The sequence below is a fragment of the Papio anubis genome, chromosome 9 (genome assembly GCF_008728515.1).
Source record: "Papio anubis isolate 15944 chromosome 9, Panubis1.0, whole genome shotgun sequence".
NCBI lineage: Eukaryota > Metazoa > Chordata > Mammalia > Primates > Cercopithecidae > Papio > Papio anubis.
Genome location: NC_044984.1, coordinates 22582778 through 22604294, shown reverse-complemented (window position 1 = coordinate 22604294; position 21517 = coordinate 22582778). Strand labels below are relative to the sequence as shown.

Below are 21517 nucleotides of genomic sequence, written 5' to 3'. Positions count from 1 at the left end.
GACTTATTCACTATCATGAGAATAGCGTGGAAAAGACCCACCCCCATGATTAAATTACCTCCCACCAGGTCTTACCTACAACACATGGGAATTGTGGTAGCTAAATTCAAGATGAGATTTGGGTGGGGACACAGCCAAACCATATGAGATCATGATGTCTTTTGCTGAGCTGGCGATGACTGAAGCTGGTTCCTTTCCCTCATGACTTTGTCTCATTATATTAAGGAATCTGACATGTGCTGCTTCTGTGGAATACAGAAGTATAAATGACTGCCATGCCTGCAGTTTTTAGGCAGCAGGAAGACTGAAACAATATTTTTGTGTCTTACTTCAGTTACCTTTCATTCGAAGGGGACTGGAGCAGGACTAGCATAGATTAAAAACATACAAGAATGCAAATAACTGAAACATGAAAATAAATTACTATCAGTCACACACAAGTGAACTCATGGCATTAGCTATCTGACTCAGATGGAACAAGTTCATATATACATGACTGTGTCTCCATAGGGTTATACACTATATAGACACACACATATATAAGTTATGACTCTTAAAATCCTGAATGTAGGTGAATAAAGAGTAGCTCCTTTTTGGTGCGAGACCTCTGGAGTATTCCAAGGATCTAGTTAATATTCCTTTCAATTTTTTAAAGTCAAGGATGTCTTGTGACTCTTGCTACTTTCTCCGTTGTTCACAGACCACTTACTAAGTCCTCTCTGAACACTTGGGGATGACCATGAAGAACATGATAATTTAGAGATGAAGCCGTGGGATGGACTTCTTCATCTCAGTTTAGTACTTTCGTAAAAATGGGGAAGATTTCTTTTGCAAAAGCTTATTTTTTTGGCTCAACTCTCTTAAGCCAAAACTAGAATTCCTATGCATGTTTAAATTTGAGAATGGTTTAAAGGGAAGAGGCTTTATTCTTTATGTCGTTCATTAAACAGTGTTAGATGATTTGCTATATGCAATACATATGCTATTTGCCATTACCTATAGTAGGTAATGAGGATAGAAAAGTCCATCATTTACAGTTGCTGCTAATGCAGCTACCTCTCCTGATTTTGGGAGAAAAATGTGAACATAAGATAATACAATGCAACAATTCAATACTATAATAAAGATCTACACATATGCTGTGTAGATTCCCAAAGAAGAGAACAACTGTTATCCATGGAAATCAGGAAAAGAGCCACAAAAAACAAGATGCATGAGCTGGAACACGAAGAATGAATGTTTAGGGAGAGACTGGCCCAGGCAAGGCACTTGTTAAGGATGGCATTTGCAAATGCTCAGAGTGTTGGTGGTGGGGTAATGTTAGAACATTCAGTGTGGCTAGAATTTAGGATGCACAGAGGAAGTGGGAAGATTAGGTAATACTTTGAAGGACCTCATTAATTCATAAAAATGACTTGACAATTTTTTCTGAAGCCAATTGGGAGCAATTGGAGGTCTTTAAACAGGGGAAGTGACAGGACTAGACTTTGACATGACATGACTTTGTTATCTAGGAAGGTAATTTTGGTACCAGTTTTAGAGCATAGATTTGTACAGAGATCAATTGATGGCAGGAAGTTCTATTTTAAAAGTTCTATTTTAAAAATTTGCTACAAAAATTCATGAAAAAAGTTGACAAAAATGGCAGTGAAGATAGAGAAGGGAGGCTGGAACAAGAGCTCTCTCTAAGTCAGTACAACAGTGTTTATGTTATCACTTGCTTAAAAGGCATTCTTATGGGTTGAACTATCCACCTTCCCCTACCCACCAACCCTAGTTCATATGTTGAAGTCCTCATGCCTAGAACATCAGAATATGAACATATTTGGAGATAGGATCTTTACAAAGGGAATTAAATTAAAATGAGTTTATTATGGTGGGTCCTAACCCAAGATGACTGGTATCCTTGTAAGAAGAGGAAATTTGGACATGGGTATGTACAGATCGAGATAATGTGAACACATATGGAGAAGACAGACATCTATAAGCCAAGGAAGGGGGCCTGGAACAGATCAACCCTGCTGACAACTTAATCTTAGACTTCTAGCATCCAGAACTGTAAGGCAATTTCTGTCTTCTAAACTATGCAGTCTGTGGTACTTTGTTACGGCAGCCCTGGCAAACTAATACAGAAATATTATTGTATATGCTTAAATCTGTGTTATCAAGGATAACACACACAAAAATTAATAATAGTGGTTACCTTTGAAGGGGCAGTGTTGGGAGCAGATCTTTTACTATACACATTTATCATCATTATTTACTAATATGAATATAATAATATTGAAACATACAATTTTAATTAAAGGGAAAACAAACCTATGTTGAGGAAAAATTACTGTGATTGATTAATATCAATGCAGGGATGGGTAGTTGAGAAGGAAATTGAAGACATTAATATTTTAGAATGCTGATTGGTGATAATGCTTTAAAATTACAGGAAAATGGTGACTTTCACTTTATGCATGTTGAATTTTATGACTGAGATACACCCTCAGAGATACCCCATTCTGCATCTAAAAATAAGCTAATAGGACTGGGGGACAATCTTAGGGTTGGCACGTACCTTATTATTTCATTGACTATGAAACTATGTATTTTAGAACTCAAGAGGTTAAAGTATGCTAAGCATTGCTGAAATATAGTGCTTAGAGGTTGAAGTATGTTAGTTCAAGGCCAGAAAAGGTAAAGAATGGGACTGGACTGGGGAGGATATGGGCATTTATGAGTGGCAACAGAGGAGTCAGTGAAAAAGATTGAGAAGAAAAGTTAGTTAAGTAGGAGTTGAAATGGAATGAAATCGTGTCTAGGAAGTTGTGTGAGAATGCTTAAGATGCAGCAAGATGGGCTGAAGGTTCAAAAAGTTTGATATGAATATGGACTATAAAATTAGAAATTTTGTTTTAAATTTGAAATCTTATTTATGTCTTTATGACTAAGTGAAAACAAATAAACAAATAATTTTGTTAATCTTTCACACACTTAATGACAAAATGATATTTGTTAATTCTCATCACCAAATATATACAGTTGACCCTTGAGCAGCACAGGCTACAATGCCACAGGTCCAGGTCCACCTGTATGTGGATTTTTTTCCCAGCCAAACACAGATCCAAAATACAGTATTCATGGAATGTGAAACCCACCTATGCAGAGGGCTAACTTAAGTGGGTTGTACAGGACCAACTGTAGGTGTTGAGTATGTGCTGATTTGCTTAAGCTTTTAAATTATACTTCCGCATGTTGAGGTGAAATAAGTTTTTTCTGAGTATGGAAGTAATGTAATGATAACCATTGTGGAAAAATTTCTAAATACAAAAATATGAATCCCAGCACTTTGAGAGACCAAGGCGGGTGGATCACGGGGTCAGGAGTTCAAGATCAGCCTGGCCAGCATGGTGAAATCCCGTCTTTACTAAAAATACCAAAAAATTAGCCAGGCATTGTGGTGTGCGCCTGTAATCCCAGCTACTCGAGAGGCTGAGGTGGGAGAATTGCTTGACCCCGGAGGCGGAGGTTGCAGTGAGCCGAGATTGCGCCACTGTACTCCAGCCTGAGTGACAGAAGAAGACTCTATCTCAAAAAAAAAAAAAAAAAGAATAAAAAAATCAAAATGAACTATAATTCCACCACTTAGAAATAGCTACTATTAATATGTAGCTAAATTTGCTTTCATATCTTAAACATAGACATGTGCATGCATTGAGTGACTATACACATGTTTCATTTCTCTCCAACTGCTTTTAAACCTAGCTTTATATCATAAACTAGATCCCACATCATTAAATTTTCTTCAAAAATAATTTTTTATGGTTGCAAAATACTTTACCATGGATGACCCATAATTATTTGATTATTCTTCTTTGACATTTAGGTTGTTTCTAGAATTTCATTTAAAATAATTAGTATTAGGCCGGGCGCGGTGGCTCAAGCCTGTAATCCCAGCACTTTGGGAGGCCGAGACGGGCGGATCACGAGGTCAGGAGATCGAGACCATCCTGGCTAACACGGTGAAACCCTGTCTCTACTAAAAATACAAAAAACTAGCCGGGCGAGGTGGCGAGCGCCTGTAGTCCCAGCTACTCGGGAGGCTGAGGCCGGAGAATGGCGTAAACCCAGGAGGCGGAGCTTGCAGTGAGCAGAGATCCGGCCACCGCACTCCAGCCTGGGTGACAGAGCGAGACTCCATCTCAAAAAAAAAATAATAAATAAAATAAAATAAAATAATTAGTATTTAACCCACATTTCTTAAGATATTTTTGGACTAGAATTTTTTTTTTTATGCAGTGTATCTCACTGTAACCTCAAATTCCTGGATTCACGTGATCCTCCCATCTCAGCCTCCCAAGTAGCTAGGATTACAAGTGCACACCACCACGCTCAGCTAATTTTTTAGAAAAATTTTGTAGAGATGGAGTCTTGCTATGTTGTCCAGGCTGGTCTTGAACTCTTGGCCTCAAGTGATCCTCCTGCCTGGGCCTCCCAAAACGTTGGAATTATAGGCCTGAGCTCCTGCACCCAGCCTTGGGCTAGATTTCTAAAAGTGGAATTATCCTTTGTAGGTTATGTGCATTCTAAGACATGATGTGTATTGCTATTCCTAGTGTTTATTCCTTGAAATGTGTTAGAAATTTACTTCTCTATTTTTTTTTTTTTTTTTTTTTTGAGATGGAGTCTCGCTCTGTCGCCCAGGCTGGAATGCAGTGGCCGGATCTCAGCACACTGCAAGCTCCGCCTCCCGGGTTTACGCCATTCTCCTGCCTCAGCCTCCCAAGTAGCTGGGACTACAGGCGCCTGCCACCTCGCCTGGCTAGTTTTTTTATGTATTTTTTAGTAGAGACAGGGTTTCACTGTGTTAGCCAGGATGGTCTCAATCTTCTGACCTTGTGATCCGCCTGTCTTGGCCTTCCAAAGTGCTGGGATTACAGGCTTGAGCCACCGCGCCCAGCCTACTTCTCTATTAACAATGTAGGAAGATCTTTATCTTGCTAGCATATGAATATTTTCATTAAATAAATCTTCACAGGATATATTTATATTATTTAATATTAGAATATAATAGTCATGTGACTATTCATAGAGTTAACGTTCATTCATTCTGATGGAATCCAAATATCTGAGATATAATAAAGTATTAGCAACACATTATTGACCACCTGCCTTGAAGAAGGATAGGCATTGATAATAAGAAAGAGCATAAGAGATGGTTACTGCCTTACTCACACATTTTCTTTTCTGAATATTTGTTCTCTAGGCTATGTGTAAAATACGTTAGAACCCTTCTTTCTATTCCAAAAGGGCATATACAAATTATAAGCTACTAACTATAGCTGCTACTTCCTCAAATAGAACAAACCGTTTCAGCCTAAACTGGTAGGGTTAAGAAGGGTGACTGAGTTATAACAGATCCTTCTATCTATATATGTATACAGGTGGCAAATGCAGTAGTAAACCAGTGCATAGTGTCTTATGTTTAAAGTGAAAATTGTAATTAAAGAGGGTGTTCTTTCCTACTGGTAGTATTTTATCATAGGGGCCTTGTCTATCTTGTGAGTTCTAAAAGAACAATTAAAAGTGATACTGTTTCTGTTACAGTGAACCGCACACATTTCCCTTATATTAAATATGCATTTTAACTTAATAAGATTCCTTGGCGTGTTTTAAATATCTTGAGTGTAATATGTATTTTAAATGATTACCATGACTTCTCCAAATCTTGGATTTATGTATTAGCTTGCATGACCATAATGTGATGCTAATTTGCCAACCACATTATCTCACGATTGCTGTATTTGTGTTCTCAAACTTAAGTATTTGCTCAGTTAACTATATTTTATTTTTGAAGATAGACTCTGAATTGGCATATGGGGAATACAGTCTAAATCTTGATTATCTAAATAGATGTTTGCTCTCTTTTAACATAGAATTTCTTAGTTCTGAATCTTTAACTTTTTTTAAAGAAAGGGAGAATCATATCACTAATATGAATGCTTTGAACTCTTAATAACTATGGCTGTTAGTTTTTTATGTCTTTGTCTTCCCTCTTTAATTATATGAAAAACTATAGTACTTAAGGCCAAGAACTGTACTTTGGACATCTTTTTATTTCCAGCAGGCCCTAGCATAGAACATTAAAAACTAGACGGTCAGCCAACATTTTTTAAAAATTTACTTATAAAGTAAAAGTTTAAAAAACTATAGATTATTACTGGTCATAAATGTAAAAACATTCAAAACGTTTGGTCATTCTGGTATTTTGTTAGAAGCCCAATGTGCTATCTATTGTGCCAGAGAGCCAGGTTCATTGTGGTATTTTGTAATGGGCAAATTGCCATCACTTTTTACTGTTGCGTGAAAATGTAAAACAAGGTAGGTAGTGTTTTTGTGTTTATTGAACTTTATATTTGGACTAGCTCTGTATGCAACAGAGCCATGTTCATTGAAATCATTACTTTTTCTCATGCATTTTGTCTGTTTTATTGCCATGTGATTTGTAGGGACCCCCGAGAGCTTAGCTGAGAAAGAAAGGCAACTCATGGGCATGATCAACCAGCTGACCAGCCTACGAGAGCAGCTGTTGGCTGCCCACGATGAGCAGAAGAAACTAGCTGCCTCTCAGATTGAGAAACAGCGTCAGCAAATGGAGCTGGCCAAGCAGCAACAAGAACAGGTGAGTAAGAACTTAGCTACGCTATCAAACTCCTCAGACATTGTTTTGCCTGCTACTTATAGGTCACTGTCCTAGGCACACAACAATGAATAAGAGTGCCTTCCACTTCCCTCGTTAAATAAATTAAAAGGCCAAAAACAAAACAAAAACCCACCCACAGACAAAACCCAGATTTTAAGATGCTTATTAACTACTTTGGTGGTAAGGAGCGCAGAAGTAATTTTAATCAAGGTCAATTCTGATAAATCATGAGAAAACTACCATAAAAGAACCATGGAGAGTCAAGAGAACATTTTCAACAAGAAACATTTTAAAAGAATTCATGAGAGAGCTGACATTTGAGATATGCTTTGAAGAACTTGTGGGCTTCAACAAGTAAAGTGAGTTTTCAGCTGGGGGCAGGAAGTTCAGTTACAAGGTCATTATAATACTTTAAATTAAAAAGAGTGAGAAGCTAAATTAGTCAGGGTAATGACCATGGACAAAGAGATGAAAGGAATACACAGGTGGAAGAGTTATGGTTAGTAGAGTTCTTTGAGTAGGCAAAAGGGAAAGAAAGGGAAAGTGTTGAGCCTAGTGATAGGGAGATTGAGAAATGCCATCACCAGAAACAGAGGAAGTCAGAAGAAGAGCAAGTTTGGAAAAGAGAGTGGTTTTATGATGTTGAATTAGAGCTGCTGTCAGGGTTTCCAGTTGGAGGTATGTGAGAGACAACTAGAAACACCAATCAGCACTTTGGAAGAGAGCTCAGGTGTTTCTTAGGTTATTTACAGAGAAATGGTGGTTTAAACTCTACTGGAGGAGATAACATTCATTCATTTATTTGACAAATAGTAATCTAGTGCTTCTTATGTGCCAGGTACTGTACTAACTAATTACTGACAAAGCCCCTAAATTTTAGTGGAAAGAAAGAGACATATAAAGGAACAGATAATTTAACAAAATGATATTATGTAGTGATAAATAATTTGAAAAAATATAAACAGAGTAATAAGATAAAAGTTGATTGCTATGACAAGGCAGTGCTCCTTAGATTGAGCGGCTAGATCTTTCTGAAGCTTTGGCAATTGAGCTCAGATCTAAATGACATACAAAAGGCAGCCATGTTAATATCGGGGACAGGAGTGTTTTATGCAGAGATGTGGCAGGCTTACAGGCCTTAATTTATAGTGGTAATATTACAAGAAAGCAGAAAGGAACTAAGAGTAGATCCTTGGTAGATACTGGCTTATATAGCTGGCAGAGAAAGGAAAATGAACATATGCAGAAAGAATCAGATATGAAAGTGGGACCAGGAGTGCAATGTCATAGGAAACAATGGAGATTTTTAAGGAGAGATACAGGGAGCAGTGTTAAATGCTACAGAAAAGTAGTCATTCTAATATGAAATTGAAACGACTAGATTTTTCATTTAGATTCTCATTGTTGGCCTTGAAAGAGTAAGACTTCTATAGTGTTTTAGTAGCCGAAATCAGACAATAAAAACTGGAAAATACGTAGTAGAAAAATGGAGGCAATGCCTATGAACTATTAGTTAAAAAAAAATTGGTAGTAAATAGAAAGTAAAATAGAGGGTAAGTGACACAGTTTCAGCTTACAGATAAGTATGGCCCTCTTTTTCATGGCTAAGTCCTTTTCCTGTTCCATGTTCTGGGCATAGTCCATTCACCACCCCAAGTGGAGGATGGCCACTATTTAATATTTGTGTGTCTACACATCCCTGCAAAACCGTCTAAACATCTTTCATAGTATAAGCCAGCAGGATTGAATGGCATGAAGAAATACTCAGTTTATGTTTGAGGAGCTCCTTTTTTCTACCCTCTTACTTCCATTCTACTCTTCTCTACTTGGTGGTTTATGTCTGTTAAAAGATGTTAGTTTTATTTTTAATGAAATGCCTCATCACTTTCATTAAAGATATATTTGGCTTGCTTTTGGATACGGCCCATATGCCTCTTGCTTTATCCCTATGAGAAAAGAGTTCAGAATGCTTGCCTGTAACAGCATAAAAAAAACACCACTCTTTTCTTATCCTTAACTCTCAATCTTTCAGTCAACTGAATTCTGGAGAATCCTAGGAGCCTCTGAAAATGTAGCTTGGCTGGGGATATTTTTTGTAAATAATCCCTATTTGCTTTGATGGGTCTGAGGGCACACATGTCCTGAAAGATCTAAGCAATGACTGATGGAGAGGAAGTTTCTTTCTTATCTCTTTCAGATTCTAGCCCATCCCTGAATATTAGAAAAGGAATCTAGAATCCTTTGATTCTAATACTTTCCCAAGACCTCTGACATTCTCCTTGGAACTTTACAAACCCCTAGGTTCTTCAAGAATTTCTCTCCTGTGTTGGACAGACGTCCTACAGTGCTGCCCCTACAGCCTGAGAGAAGATCCCTGGTGATAGCTACAGGTCATGTTTCTAGAGCCCATTCAGCTCTCCCAGCGCTTCTCTACCATACATAGCAGGCATGCACAGTTACCACTCTGTGGTGGCAGATCTTTTCATGAAGGGCATTTAATACTTATTCTTTAAGGGTGAGGGCAGGTTCATCTTCTCCTGCAAAGTCTTTTTCTGACACTCCTCCCAGCACTCCCTACTGAGTGTAGAATGTCCCCATTCTGTGCATTCTAATACTGCTGGTATAGCTGTTACAAAAGCTAAAGGACCTGTTTACTGACAAGCCTTTCCCTCAGATTCTGAGCTCTATTCCATATTCATCTATTAGATAAATATTCATTGACCACCAATTTGGTGCCAGGTTTTGTTCTAGTTAGTGGGAGTAGAGTAGGGGGATAAAACAGACAAAAATCCCTAGTGTACTGAAATCTAGCTGGGAGGGGTAGACAATAAATAAACCAGTAAACTATATGTTGATAAGTATTATGTTGAAAAAGTAAGCAGGGCATTGGGGATGAGGGTATTATCTATGGGAATATGTTCTTTTAAAATGGGTGCTCAGGGAAGACATTATTGACTGAGAACATTTGAGCAGAAACCTGTAGGAGGTGTGGGAGTGAGCCATGGGGCTGTCTAGGCAGAGTATTCAAGACAGAGCGAAATGTAAGTGCAAAGGCCCTGAAGCAGGAGTATCCTTGGGAGGCAGGAACATCCTTGGTGTGTACAAGAGGCAGTTAGGAATGCAATGTGGCAAGCATGAGGCGGAAGGGGAGGAGATGAAATCAGAGAGGTAGCACGAGGCCAGAACATATAGGGCCTTGCAGGCATTATATTCACACCGGCTTTTTGCTGAGTGAGAGAGAAGTGTTTTGGAAAGATGAATAGCATGACATGATACATACACACACACACATATATATTTATATATATATACACACACATATATATTTTTATATATTTATATATTTTATATATATAAACCATATATATATTTATATGTTTTATATATATATAAACCATATATATATATGGTTTATATATATATATATATATTTTTTTTTTTTTTTTTCGAGACAGAGTCTAACACTGTCGCCTGGGCTGGAGTGCAATGGCATGATCTCGGCTCACTGCATCCTCCGCCTCCTGGATTCAAGAGATTCTGCCTCAGCCTCCTGAGTAGCTAGGATTACAGACACCCTCCACCATGCCTGGCTCATTTTTCATATTTTCAGTAGAGACGGGGCTTCACTATATTGGCCAGGCTGGTCTCGAACTCCTGACCTCGCAGTCTGCCCACCTCAGCCTCTCAAAGTGGACTCATATTTTAAAAAGTACTCTCAGGATGCTGGTCTGTGATTGACTATAGGGAGCAGGAGCAAAAAGCAATTGAAATATTGATATGTGGGAGGAAGGAACTAGACTTAATGAGAAAGGTAATCTTCCTTCTACTGTCTCTTTTACCACTTCCTTCAGAAAAAAAAAAAAATTGTGGGTCTGGCACGGTGGCTCACGCGTGTAATCCCAGCACTTTAGGAGGCCGAGGTGAGTGGATCACCTGAGGTCAGAGTTCAAGACCAGTCTGGCCACCATGGTGAAACCCTGTCTCTAGTAAAAGTACAAAAAAATTAACCAAGCATGGTGGTGGATGCCTGTAATCCCAGCTACTCGGGAGGCTGAGGCAGGAGAATTGCTTGAACCCAGGAAGCGGAGGTTGCAGTGAGCCGAGATCACGCCATTGCACTCTAGCCTGGGCAACAAGAGCAAAACTCTGTCTCAAAAAAAAAAAAAGAAAAGAAAAAAGAATTTAAAAATGTATTTTTTTTACTATATTCCAAAGATAAAATTAAAGCATTAAAATAATTATAATTATACCAACATCCATAGGGAAATACATTTTTTTGTGCAGCCATGTAGACTCATCCTTATCACATAAGTTCTTTTATTCACGGTGATGTGTGAGTTTTTTCCTGAGTTTTTGACTTTTGGGTATAGAGGTTAAGAGATTTTTTTAAAAATAAAAATGTTAGTGACTATTACTTGATGAGAATGGGATCTAGAACTTATTTATAAGAGACTGATAAGTTTCAAGATGTTAGAAGTTACATCCTATCCCATGTGATGAAATATTTGCAATTTTCATTTCGTCCATTCATGCATTCTTATCAGATATCCATTCAGCATTGCTTTTATAATGGACTTGCTGAGAACAGTGGGTAAAATATACATGGCCTCTATCTACCCTCACTGAATTTATGCACTTCTCCCTAGGAGACAGAAATGTTAATAACAAATAGATAAACAAATATAAAGTCATAGCTTGGGCGTAATATTAAGTAAATGTAGAAGGTGTCATAAATGCAAATAACAGTGGGAGTGGGAAGTGATTGTCCTGTTCTCTAAGTTAGGAAATACTTAAGATGACTACATGGAAGGCTAAATCTCAAATTTAGTTTGGGGCTTGTTGAACTTGAGGTTCCTTTGAATAAGTCTCTCGATAAACGGACCTGATGCTTAAAACAAAGGTCTAGACCAGAGAAGCAAATTTAGAAGCACTTGGCTTATATATGGAAGTAAGTACGAAGGAAAACAGAGTCTAAAATTGAGTCTCAGAGAATTATAACATTTAATGTCTGGAAAGAGCCATTAAAGGTGACTAAGAAGGAGAAGACATGAGAGGCAAAGATGAAACCAGGGAAGTATGATGATGTCACAGAAGCCAACAGATAAAGTTCATGATCAGGGGAAAGCATTTGAGTGTTGAATTCTAATGAGAGGTCAAAAGGTGACGACTGAAAAACGCTTCAGAATTTTAAAATAATGGATGTGATTGGCAACCTTCTTAAGAATCATTTTGGTAGAGACATGGAAGCAGAAACCACAATAGTATGCATTGAGTTGTTGGTTAGGGGTTTGTGAGAGGCAGTAATAACAAAATTATTTACCTACAAACAAAAAAATACAAAAACTTTACTAATAAATACAGTGTCTTGCAATACTTTGTGCTACTCTGAACTCCTGTCTTAAACCTCCCCCTCCCCATTTGTGAAGCACTCTGTCATAGTGAAAGGCTGAAAATGTCAGAAGCAGCACCTTTCTTAGTATATCACCAGAAAGAGGAATGTTTGAAAATCAGACATTTCTTTCTGGGATTGATCACTGACTGTCCTAGTATCTTAGTCTTCATTTGTTTTAGGCCAAAAGAAACATAACTGTTCCTAAAGACTAAATATCTTCCTTGATCTTAGGATGAATTGTGGAAAATTTCAGAGCACAGACACATCTATTTTCATCATCTTAATCAGTGTCAAATCAAACTTTGTGAAACAGAACATTAGTAACTTCCCTCCCGGACTCCAATATACTTGTAAATTTCTCATGTGCAATTTCTTCACAGATTGCAAGACAACAGCAGCAGCTTCTGCAGCAACAACACAAAATCAATTTGCTCCAGCAACAGATCCAGGTCAGAAATCATAATTTCAATATACTTACAATTTTAAAAAAATATTTTCTGTCTTATCCTTAAATATCTAACTGAAATGACCTCCAAAATAAAATGACTTCCAGGCTAATTCATGACATAGCACCTCCTCTGCCAGGCGAATCTTGCAAATGGTGTCTGTCAGTCACAGGCCCTACTGTGTCAGGGAGCTTCAATCTAAGCAAGCTAACAGTTATTTTCATCTTATGTTGAGAAGAAATTATTGTAGATGAAAGTTTCATTTTATCTATATTTTAATGTTAAATTGTGTCTATAAGAGTTCTTAACTGGGTAGGTGCAGGGAACCAAAGCAGAAAGGTACCTAGGTTTTCAGTTAGGGAAGTAGTGCCAGAGAGAACTTTATTATTGTATGCCAGAGAGCCATGTGTGATAAAGGTGGAACACAGGGACGGTAATAATTTGGTGTTGAAGTTGATTTACCTGTGGTTTTGCCTGGAGAAAACAAGCCTGAAGGCTGTAGGACCTCCATATTTTCGTTATTTGGAAATTTGAAATGATAAGGAGCATCAACACAGGAGGCAGCAGCTGCATTGGTAACAGAAAGGAAAAAAGTTTCCAGTGATGTCTTGTTTCCACCACTTGCTAGTGTCATAAACTTTGACAAAAGTTCAGCTTTGTTTCCCTTCTGACAGTTTGCTTTCTCAACAGCACTTACTTCATATAGAGATTTTTGAGGATTAAAGGAAATCATGGATAAAGAGCCTTAGCATAGTGTCAGGGCACATAGTAAGTGCTCAGTACTCACTTGCTGTAACTCTCAAGGAACCTAATTGGTGGAGCTGTGAATCCAACCCATGTAACATCATCCATCTGGAGGCAACTGTCAGCTTTGCAGTATGCTAATCTGGAGAGAAATTCATGATTCTCTTGAAGTTATATCTTGAGATCCAACATATTTTATTAAGTGTAAATATCATAAATGACAGGAAGCAAATGTGTCAAAATTATTTCACTCTTGTATTAATCTTGTTTTAACTTCTTTGCCATCCAAATTTCTCCCATTGTATCTAATTGAGTCAGGCACACGTAGTTTCGATGGATTTAACGGACCTGTCACTGTTCCTTCTTTCTTATTCTACCTAGGATTTTAATGACCTGTACATAGCTTCAGTGAGACAGTAGAAGTTCAGTAAGATGTTCCAGCCAGGGACCTTTCCCCTCCTTAACTGTAATTATGATCAGCACATTTCTAACATGTTATAATCCATTCATATCTGAAGTGTGGTTATTCATTTCAGTGGTTTAAAACTGTTCATTGAACTTCATGTTGTTCAAAGTACACTGACTTTAGTCGATGGTAGCTGGTTATCTGCATTTAAAAATTTTTAAATTATCAAAACATAGGTATTAATATTGTTATGGCACTTTCCTTTTCTAAGTAAGGTAATTCCATAATCAGCAACGTGGTAGTCACTTGATTTCACTGCAATTTGACAAGTGTACCAATAGTTTTAGATTTTTATAATTTCTGTGATACTGAAATCAGTCCTTGGTTATACAAAATGGCAAACATAGATTTCAACTCCTATTGTAAATGTGTGTAAGGCTCAATTAACTGTTCTGACCAATTATATTAGCCAACACCTTCAGTGCTTTCTTAGGAATTATTCCACAATTATGACCACTACATTCACAATGTGGATTTTAAGCCCTGTCATAATGACAGAAAGTTGAAATGGATAGATTCTTGCTTCAGAGCATGAAGCACTATAATTTATAAGTCAGAACATTTTTAATGAAAAGCACTTAAAAATTATATGTTCTAGAAATTCTATAACTATAGGAACTATATTCCAGAGAGCAAAGGCCAAGTTTAACAACGTGCCCAAGACCACACAATTAGAAACTGTAGAGCTAGGATAAGAAGCAAAGTTTTCTGACTCTAATAGAACTTGTGTGGAGTATGAGAATTTTAAAAGTGTAGAATTTCTATTTGATCCAAGTGTTAAGCGGCCAGCCTCTACTATTTCAGAGTGGGAAAAGAAAAAGTCCCTAAAGGAAATAAAGTCACACTGAAAGTAATTTGAGGGAAACATTGAGATGTTGAGATATAGAAATATATTTGTCTTCTTTCTAGGGTTAGTGCAGATAAATGAAACTGACAGAGTCAAAACCCTTTCAGGCAACAAATAAGTACTCAGCAAGACTGATAACCTGAAAGAAATTCGTTTTCACAGCTTCCAGCATATTCATTAACTAAAAGTATAGTTCTGAAATATATTTTGTCAATTGATAATTTGGAGAAGTCTTAAAAACACTTAATAGTTACGAAAGTAACAACATATTTGAATTATTTAGTCTACTCTGAGATTGTTCAAACAATTATGGAAAGCTCTGATGTGGTGGAATATGTAGAAATAGGACATTAAAAATGTAGAACAGACTAATTTTCCCACCACATAAATCATTGCCATATTTCATTTTAGAATGTTTTTTCTTCCCTTTTCTCCTTCTTCCTACTGCCTTCTTTTTCATGGAAGCATAGGGAAGGATGAAGACTAGTAAATATAGAATCTGCTATCACAAAAGGCAATTGGAATGTATAACAAATATTTTAAGATTTATTTTAATTAAAAATGGATATATAATTGAATGCTCACAAAATAATTTACCATATATTATCTTATTTGACATTTGAAAATACTCATCTAGAATTTTGATCTACTTTTTTTTTTTAATACAGTGCCTTGATACCTTGTAGAAATAAAGATACTAACTTAAATTATTCATCCTGATTGTACTCCTTAGATGTTTTGTACCATTGTTGCTCCGGACCTTAGAAAACAATGCATATATTGATGGAGTAGTAGACTGTAGTGTTTTATAGTCCACAATTAAGTATGCCTTTAAAATGTTTGTTTCCTATATGAATACAAAATACATTATCTTGGTCCAGTTTTAGCAAAGGAATCCAATACATCAAATGGGTTAGACAGATCTGCTGTGTGGATTCGATTGATAAGAGTTAGAGCTGGGCAATTTTTTTCGTTTGATGGATATGTCAAATGACAGCGAAGATAATATTTTCCTACATTTTGCTCATTGTTCTTGTGAGATCTCGCTAAAGGAGAAGTCAATTTAGACATCTTTATTACATTTGAAATATATGTCATTTGATTTAAAAAGCATGAACAAGTTTGTTTGTTTGTGTGTATGCACAAACATTTACATACTCTAATACCCCGGTATATTACTCAGGGTTCCCCAGAGTCACAGAATCAATAGAAGATATAGATATAGATGATACAGATAGATATAAATATAGGTGTAGATATAGATAGATATGTGAGAGGGGACTTACTGGGTGATTGGCGTGAGCCCATGATGGAGGCTAAGTCCTGCAACAGGCCTTCTGCAAGCTGGAGACCCTGGGAGGCAGGCAGCATGGTTTTCAGTCCAAGTCCAAAGGCCTCAGAACCAGGGAAGCTGTTGATAAAACTTTCACTCCAAGGCCAGTGGCCTCAGAACCCAGGAAGCTGCAAGTGTAAGTCCTGGAGTACAAAGACAAGGAGCCTGAAGTTGATATCTAAGGACAGAGGAAGAGTGTATCCCAGTCCCACCAGATAGATCCACGCATTCACTTTTTCTCTGTTTTTGTTCTCTCTGGATCCTCAGAAGATTAGATGGTCCCTGTCCACATTGAGAGGGTGAATGTTCCCCACCTAGGCCACTTAGATTCACGTGCTAATCTCCTCAGAAAGCAACCTCACAACACACCACAGCATAATGTTTTACCAGGTTGCTAGGTAATCCTTAATCCAGACAGCTTGACACCTAAAATTAATCATCACATCCAGGTTATTTCAAGTTTCTCTTGGCATTTTTAATTCTTTCACAACCTCTGATGAAAAGAGTGGTGATACATTTAACTGGTAGTAGGTAACTGGTGGTAGGTAAACTTACTCTAGAGAAAATGCCATAAGAATCTGCAAGTGAACCAGTTTTATTGAATTGCTCAGGATCAGTGCTTTATGAACTATTTTTATTTCTTCAAAAAGCAACCTTAGCTCTAAAACTACATAATTCTAACTGGATTAAAAACTCAATCTACATTTCTTCCTTATAAAGACTTTATAGGGTTACAGTCTTCTGCCAGGTTGACCCACCTAATTCATTAAGGATTAAGAATGTTTTCTGTTATTGTTTGCAATGTCATAAATCAGTTTACTCTACAAATACCGGAAACATCCATCTTCCCTCAAGAACATGTCCACTTTTCTATGAGACTCTTAATTTTAGAAGCACTAAGAAGTTTGTCTTATTTTTCTACTGTTCAGGAATATGTCCCTCTAATATTTTTGTTGATTGACTTAAAAGAGAATTTTTAAATTTTGATTTACTGTATCAAGCTAACTTTAATGCACATCAATACATGAGATGAAATTTTTAAATATTTAAGAATAAGATATCATTCTAGATTATTTTGGAAGGGAAGCTCTTTTTTTCCCCTCTTATTCTGTTGACTGTTCTACAGTCCCCATCTTTTAGCAATTTTATTTTGTATTTTCTTTTTTTACATCAAATCAACCTGTTTCTAATATTGATAGTTGATTTACGTTTCCAGTAAAGATCCTGGACCAGTGGTTCATCTTGACCTGATTCACTGTTTTACAGGAAGTGACTGAGTGACCTCTACTCAGCTTTCATTATGACGACAAATTGAGTGTTCCTGGAGACCTAAGTTTCCTTTCATCTTGAAGCTTCTGGTGGGACAGGGTTTCTATAGTTTTGGGCATGTGTGTGAGAAGCATGTCCCAGTTATAAGTTTCTTCCCCCTTTTCAATAGTACTTAATGGAATTTAAGGTTCTTTATAGCAACTAATAGGGCTAATCTGAAAATGTGTTCTATCATGAAATCTACTTGAGATACTTTTTAAGTACAAGTTTAAAGATACTGTACTTCTTTTCAACTGCATATTTTATGATTCCCATACCAAGGCATCAGTGTTAGAACTTTTATAAGAGATTCCAAAAATTTACCCCATTTCCCCGTCTGATTAACTTTTCCAACTATTGTTCATTGTGTTCTTTTGCAAGCAAAGAATTGGTATTTAATAATCTCCTGTCATTGTTTCTGATTCATAAGGTAAGCATGTACAGGACTAGTCATAGCTTTGGATCACTGATTCTGTCTGAACCTAAGGGCAGAGCAAAGAAAATATTTCCATTCTCTTGTATTCTTAGTTTGAAAATGTGCATTGCATAGTATATAGGAAGGAACTTGGTTGCTTTCGGTGGTGTAGGATTATAATTACCTGTATGAAATGCAATTTTAATTATGTTGAGTAGTTTTTTTAAAAAATGATTGAGAACAGTGATCTGGAATAAAATACACCTGAACTCAGTCTTTGCATCTTCACATCTGATATCTGCCATGTGATCTTGAGAAAATTGTTTACTCCCTCTGAGTTTCATTATTCCAATCTATAAAAAAGGAAATATAATACCTAACTAACACCTGGTTCTCTGAAGATTAAATGGGATTGTGACTGGTATTTACCAAGTACATGGGCTAAACATTTTTGCCAAAGTCATTAGAGAGAAAAATGTGTTCTTTCTGTATTTCCAATGATGAGCAATTCATGAATGTTTCCAGCCAGAGGAGAATTTCTATGAAAAAAAAAAAAAGAATATACTTTACACGGTAGTAGTCACTAAAAACTGTGAGTTCAGTGTTCCATATTCATATGGTTTTAGAACTATAAGAGGTTTTTAGAAAGGCTTTATTTAGACCTATCTCTCATTTTGACATTTATAAACTAAAACTAAGTAAGGTTAGAAATGTTTCCCAGTGTCACATAAGTTGTTTCTTGTGGAACGATGGCTCCATTCCAAGTTACCCGAGTTTTGGCCCAGTTCATTTTTATTTTACCAATATTCTACCATTTAAGGCTTAATGGCCCTAAGTTTTAAAATGACTTTTCTTTCTCTGGGAACTTATTCCTACACAGTGAAAATACAACTTGACTTGTATACAATTGAATGATTAAGTTGCAGTCATGGGCTCAACTAATTTGTGATAAAGGTTTCATTTTATTGGCACCAAAGTTCTCTGAGCTCATTAGAGTTTTGGTAATTCTTGAAAAATTATTATGCAGAAAGAAATCCATTGAAATATTGTATTGAAACATAATGTTAAAGGTGAAATAATAGTATGTACCTGACTGACCTGCTGATTTATGATTTCTTTCCCTGAGTGTGGTAGGCATTTTACCCCACTCAAAAGACCCTACACACATACAAGAGCACAAAGAGATTACAAAGTAACCTTGTCTCTTTTGGAGACTGCAAATGCCAAGAATAAACACTGTGCAGTTAAGGTAGCATTTCAACCTGAGAAAGATGTGCATTAACTCCTTGAGCTCCAACTAATGTTTTGCTGTGTGAAATAAAATACATCATAACTGGACAGGATACAATTTCTTGGCATTCAGATAGATTAGAAGAGGAGGAAAAATATGGAGATATAAAGAAGTAACTTTAAGGATGACTTTCTTCTTTGTATTTTCTGGATGCGTAACTTGCATTTGAGAAGACAGGTGGCCTGCGCTAAAGGGTTCGTAAGGATAACTGCCTGCAGTCCTGTCCTTTCACTGAGAGGGAGCCACTTTAAAATTCCTTAAGTATTCTCTCTTTTTTTCAATACATCTCCTGGCAGTTACCTAATGGTAGAAATCCAGTCAGTCATCTGATTTCTCTGCCTAGGCAAACCTGTCTCTGTAGACAGAGATACAGATTGACAGGTGTATATATTTTCATCTTCATTGATACAACACATGCTACATGGCTAAGAAATTACCAAAAAGAAATGAAAGCAACCATCTCAAACCCAGTTCTCTATGCTTTACTCTTCTTTTACTCAGAAGGAGCCACTTTAAAAATCTTCAAGTTTTTATTTTTTGATAGACTTCCTCCTAGTATTTACTTCTCTATCAAAAAATTTAATTATAGTGCTATTTCTGACTTATCAACTTTAAATACCATGATCCAGGAAACATAAACATTTACTAGCTCCCCTATTGCCACTCTGATATCCTCTCCTTTCCCCTTCCTCAAGATACAGTTATATATTATTTAAATGTATGGAGTAGGTATTATTAAACTTCATTTTACTTACAACCCCTTTTCTTGTTCAATCAAGTATAAAGTGTTCCTTGGCACTTGCCTTGTCAGATGAGGATGGTGTATCTCCTCTTCTCTCACTCCCAACTGCCAATTTCTGTTATTTTTTTCTCCTTATGATGTTGGTCTTATTATCTCCATAAATTGCTCCAAACTCTTATGATTAAATAAAACCTCCAGAATCCCCTTTCCCTGGATATGCGCTTTCTAGCCCTGTGACCCCCTGTTTTGGACGAATTTATCTAACATGAGAGGTTATATTTATATAGGATTTTTAACTACTCTATGTCCTTGATATTTTGAACTTTTAATATTTTTATTGAGACCCTATTTGAAATAACAAAGTCTGTATTGCTTTTAAGCTGATTACTATATTGACGTGATATTGATAACAATGTTTAGAAGTTGTAATCCTGGTTTTATAACTTATCCTGACTTGAGCGTCTCACAAAAAAAAAAAAAAAAACAACAACAACACTAAAAAATGCACTTAATGGAAGGACATTTTTTCTTTCTTTTTTTTATCTGGAATCTCAAATTTCTTTATTATTTTTATTTTCCTGTTTTCCCATTTCTGTGTTTCTTCTTCAATCTTTGCAGTATGATTTCTGAAGTGAATCCTGAGTTCATTTAATCTATTTAGATAATTGTTTAAACTTTGGTTAGTGTTGCTATGGTCTAAAGAAGAGAGATCTGCATGTAAACTGAAATATCAGAGCCACAGAACCAGCGAGCTTCAGCATTGGGAACATTTTATCCAAATCTGCCATGTGTCTGGAGCAGCTGCTTTTTCACAAGTTGTAAATATGGCCATTCTGGAATCATTGAGATTGGCCCAGAAGGCAGACTGATAGTCATTTTTCCCATGACTTTTCAACCTCTTCCCAAACAAAATTACCTGTGGACAAACTTGAACTGTTTCTCACTGAGGCTCTGTAGTCCATATCCTCTTAATAAAATAGGGGCTATCGGTGCTTAGATACGTCCCTGGGAATGTAATTTTCAAGTAGTAGAAACAAAACAAAGCAAGTCAACAACAACAGAAAGATTTGGGAATGTTGGCCAAAGTCAGTATGTTGGTCCAAAATGAACCATTTTTTATTTTACTTTAATTTACACAATAGTATGGTAAAATAAATGCCATAGCTGTGAGTACTCACAAAGTCTTTAGAATGAATTTCTACCTCCTGTCTTTGAAAAGAGTTAACAAATAGGCAGAAAAATAAATGCCATTGAAATTAACAGAATGTTAACAAAACGAGTTACTCTATGAAGAGCACAGTTACATCATGATTCAAGACATACATTCCAGACATCTCTAACATATGGCAAATTTGCTTCAGCTCCCTGGACAGAGTACTAACTTCTACTCTTTTGAGCTTTTACTAGTACATTTTCATGTAACTTACAAACAATGAGAAACTGACTTCTCTCTCTCTCTCTCTCTGTCTCTCTCTGTCTCTCTCTCTCTCTCAGAGATGTATATGTTTAACACCATTATTCTTCAGGAAAGAGAGCCAAATAAGTGAATAAATTGGGAAAGAAAAGATGAGTAGGGAATTAAGGACACCTGTATGCCACTAGGCTTATCCCTAGTTTTCCCTTGAAGGAGAAGCAAACGGAAAAACTGGGATAGCTTCTTCTACAAAGAGTATATTCTAGAAGTGACAAATTCTCAGTCTTCATTATACTTGACCTTACAGCAGCATTTGAAAAATTTGATCACTCCCATATTTTTGTAATACTTTTCAGTACAGCAGCCTCTAAAACACCACACTTTGCTTTTCTCTTTAAGTTTCTATTTCTTATTCCCAGTCTTATTTG

The 21517-nt window shown here is 36.6% G+C and overlaps 1 protein-coding gene across 23 annotated transcripts in view; it reads left to right on the top strand.

The window, feature by feature from the left end:
• Positions 1–21517, top strand: part of SOX5 (SRY-box transcription factor 5) — a 1038891-nt gene that overhangs the window by 822564 nt on the left and 194810 nt on the right. For all 23 annotated transcript variants that reach the window (XM_009180371.4, XM_021923251.2, XM_021923253.2 and 20 more), the window contains 2 exons: positions 6498–6670; positions 12464–12532. In XM_009180371.4, the coding sequence (XP_009178635.1) occupies positions 6498–6670; positions 12464–12532 (242 nt within the window). The remainder of the gene's footprint in view (positions 1–6497; positions 6671–12463; positions 12533–21517) is intronic.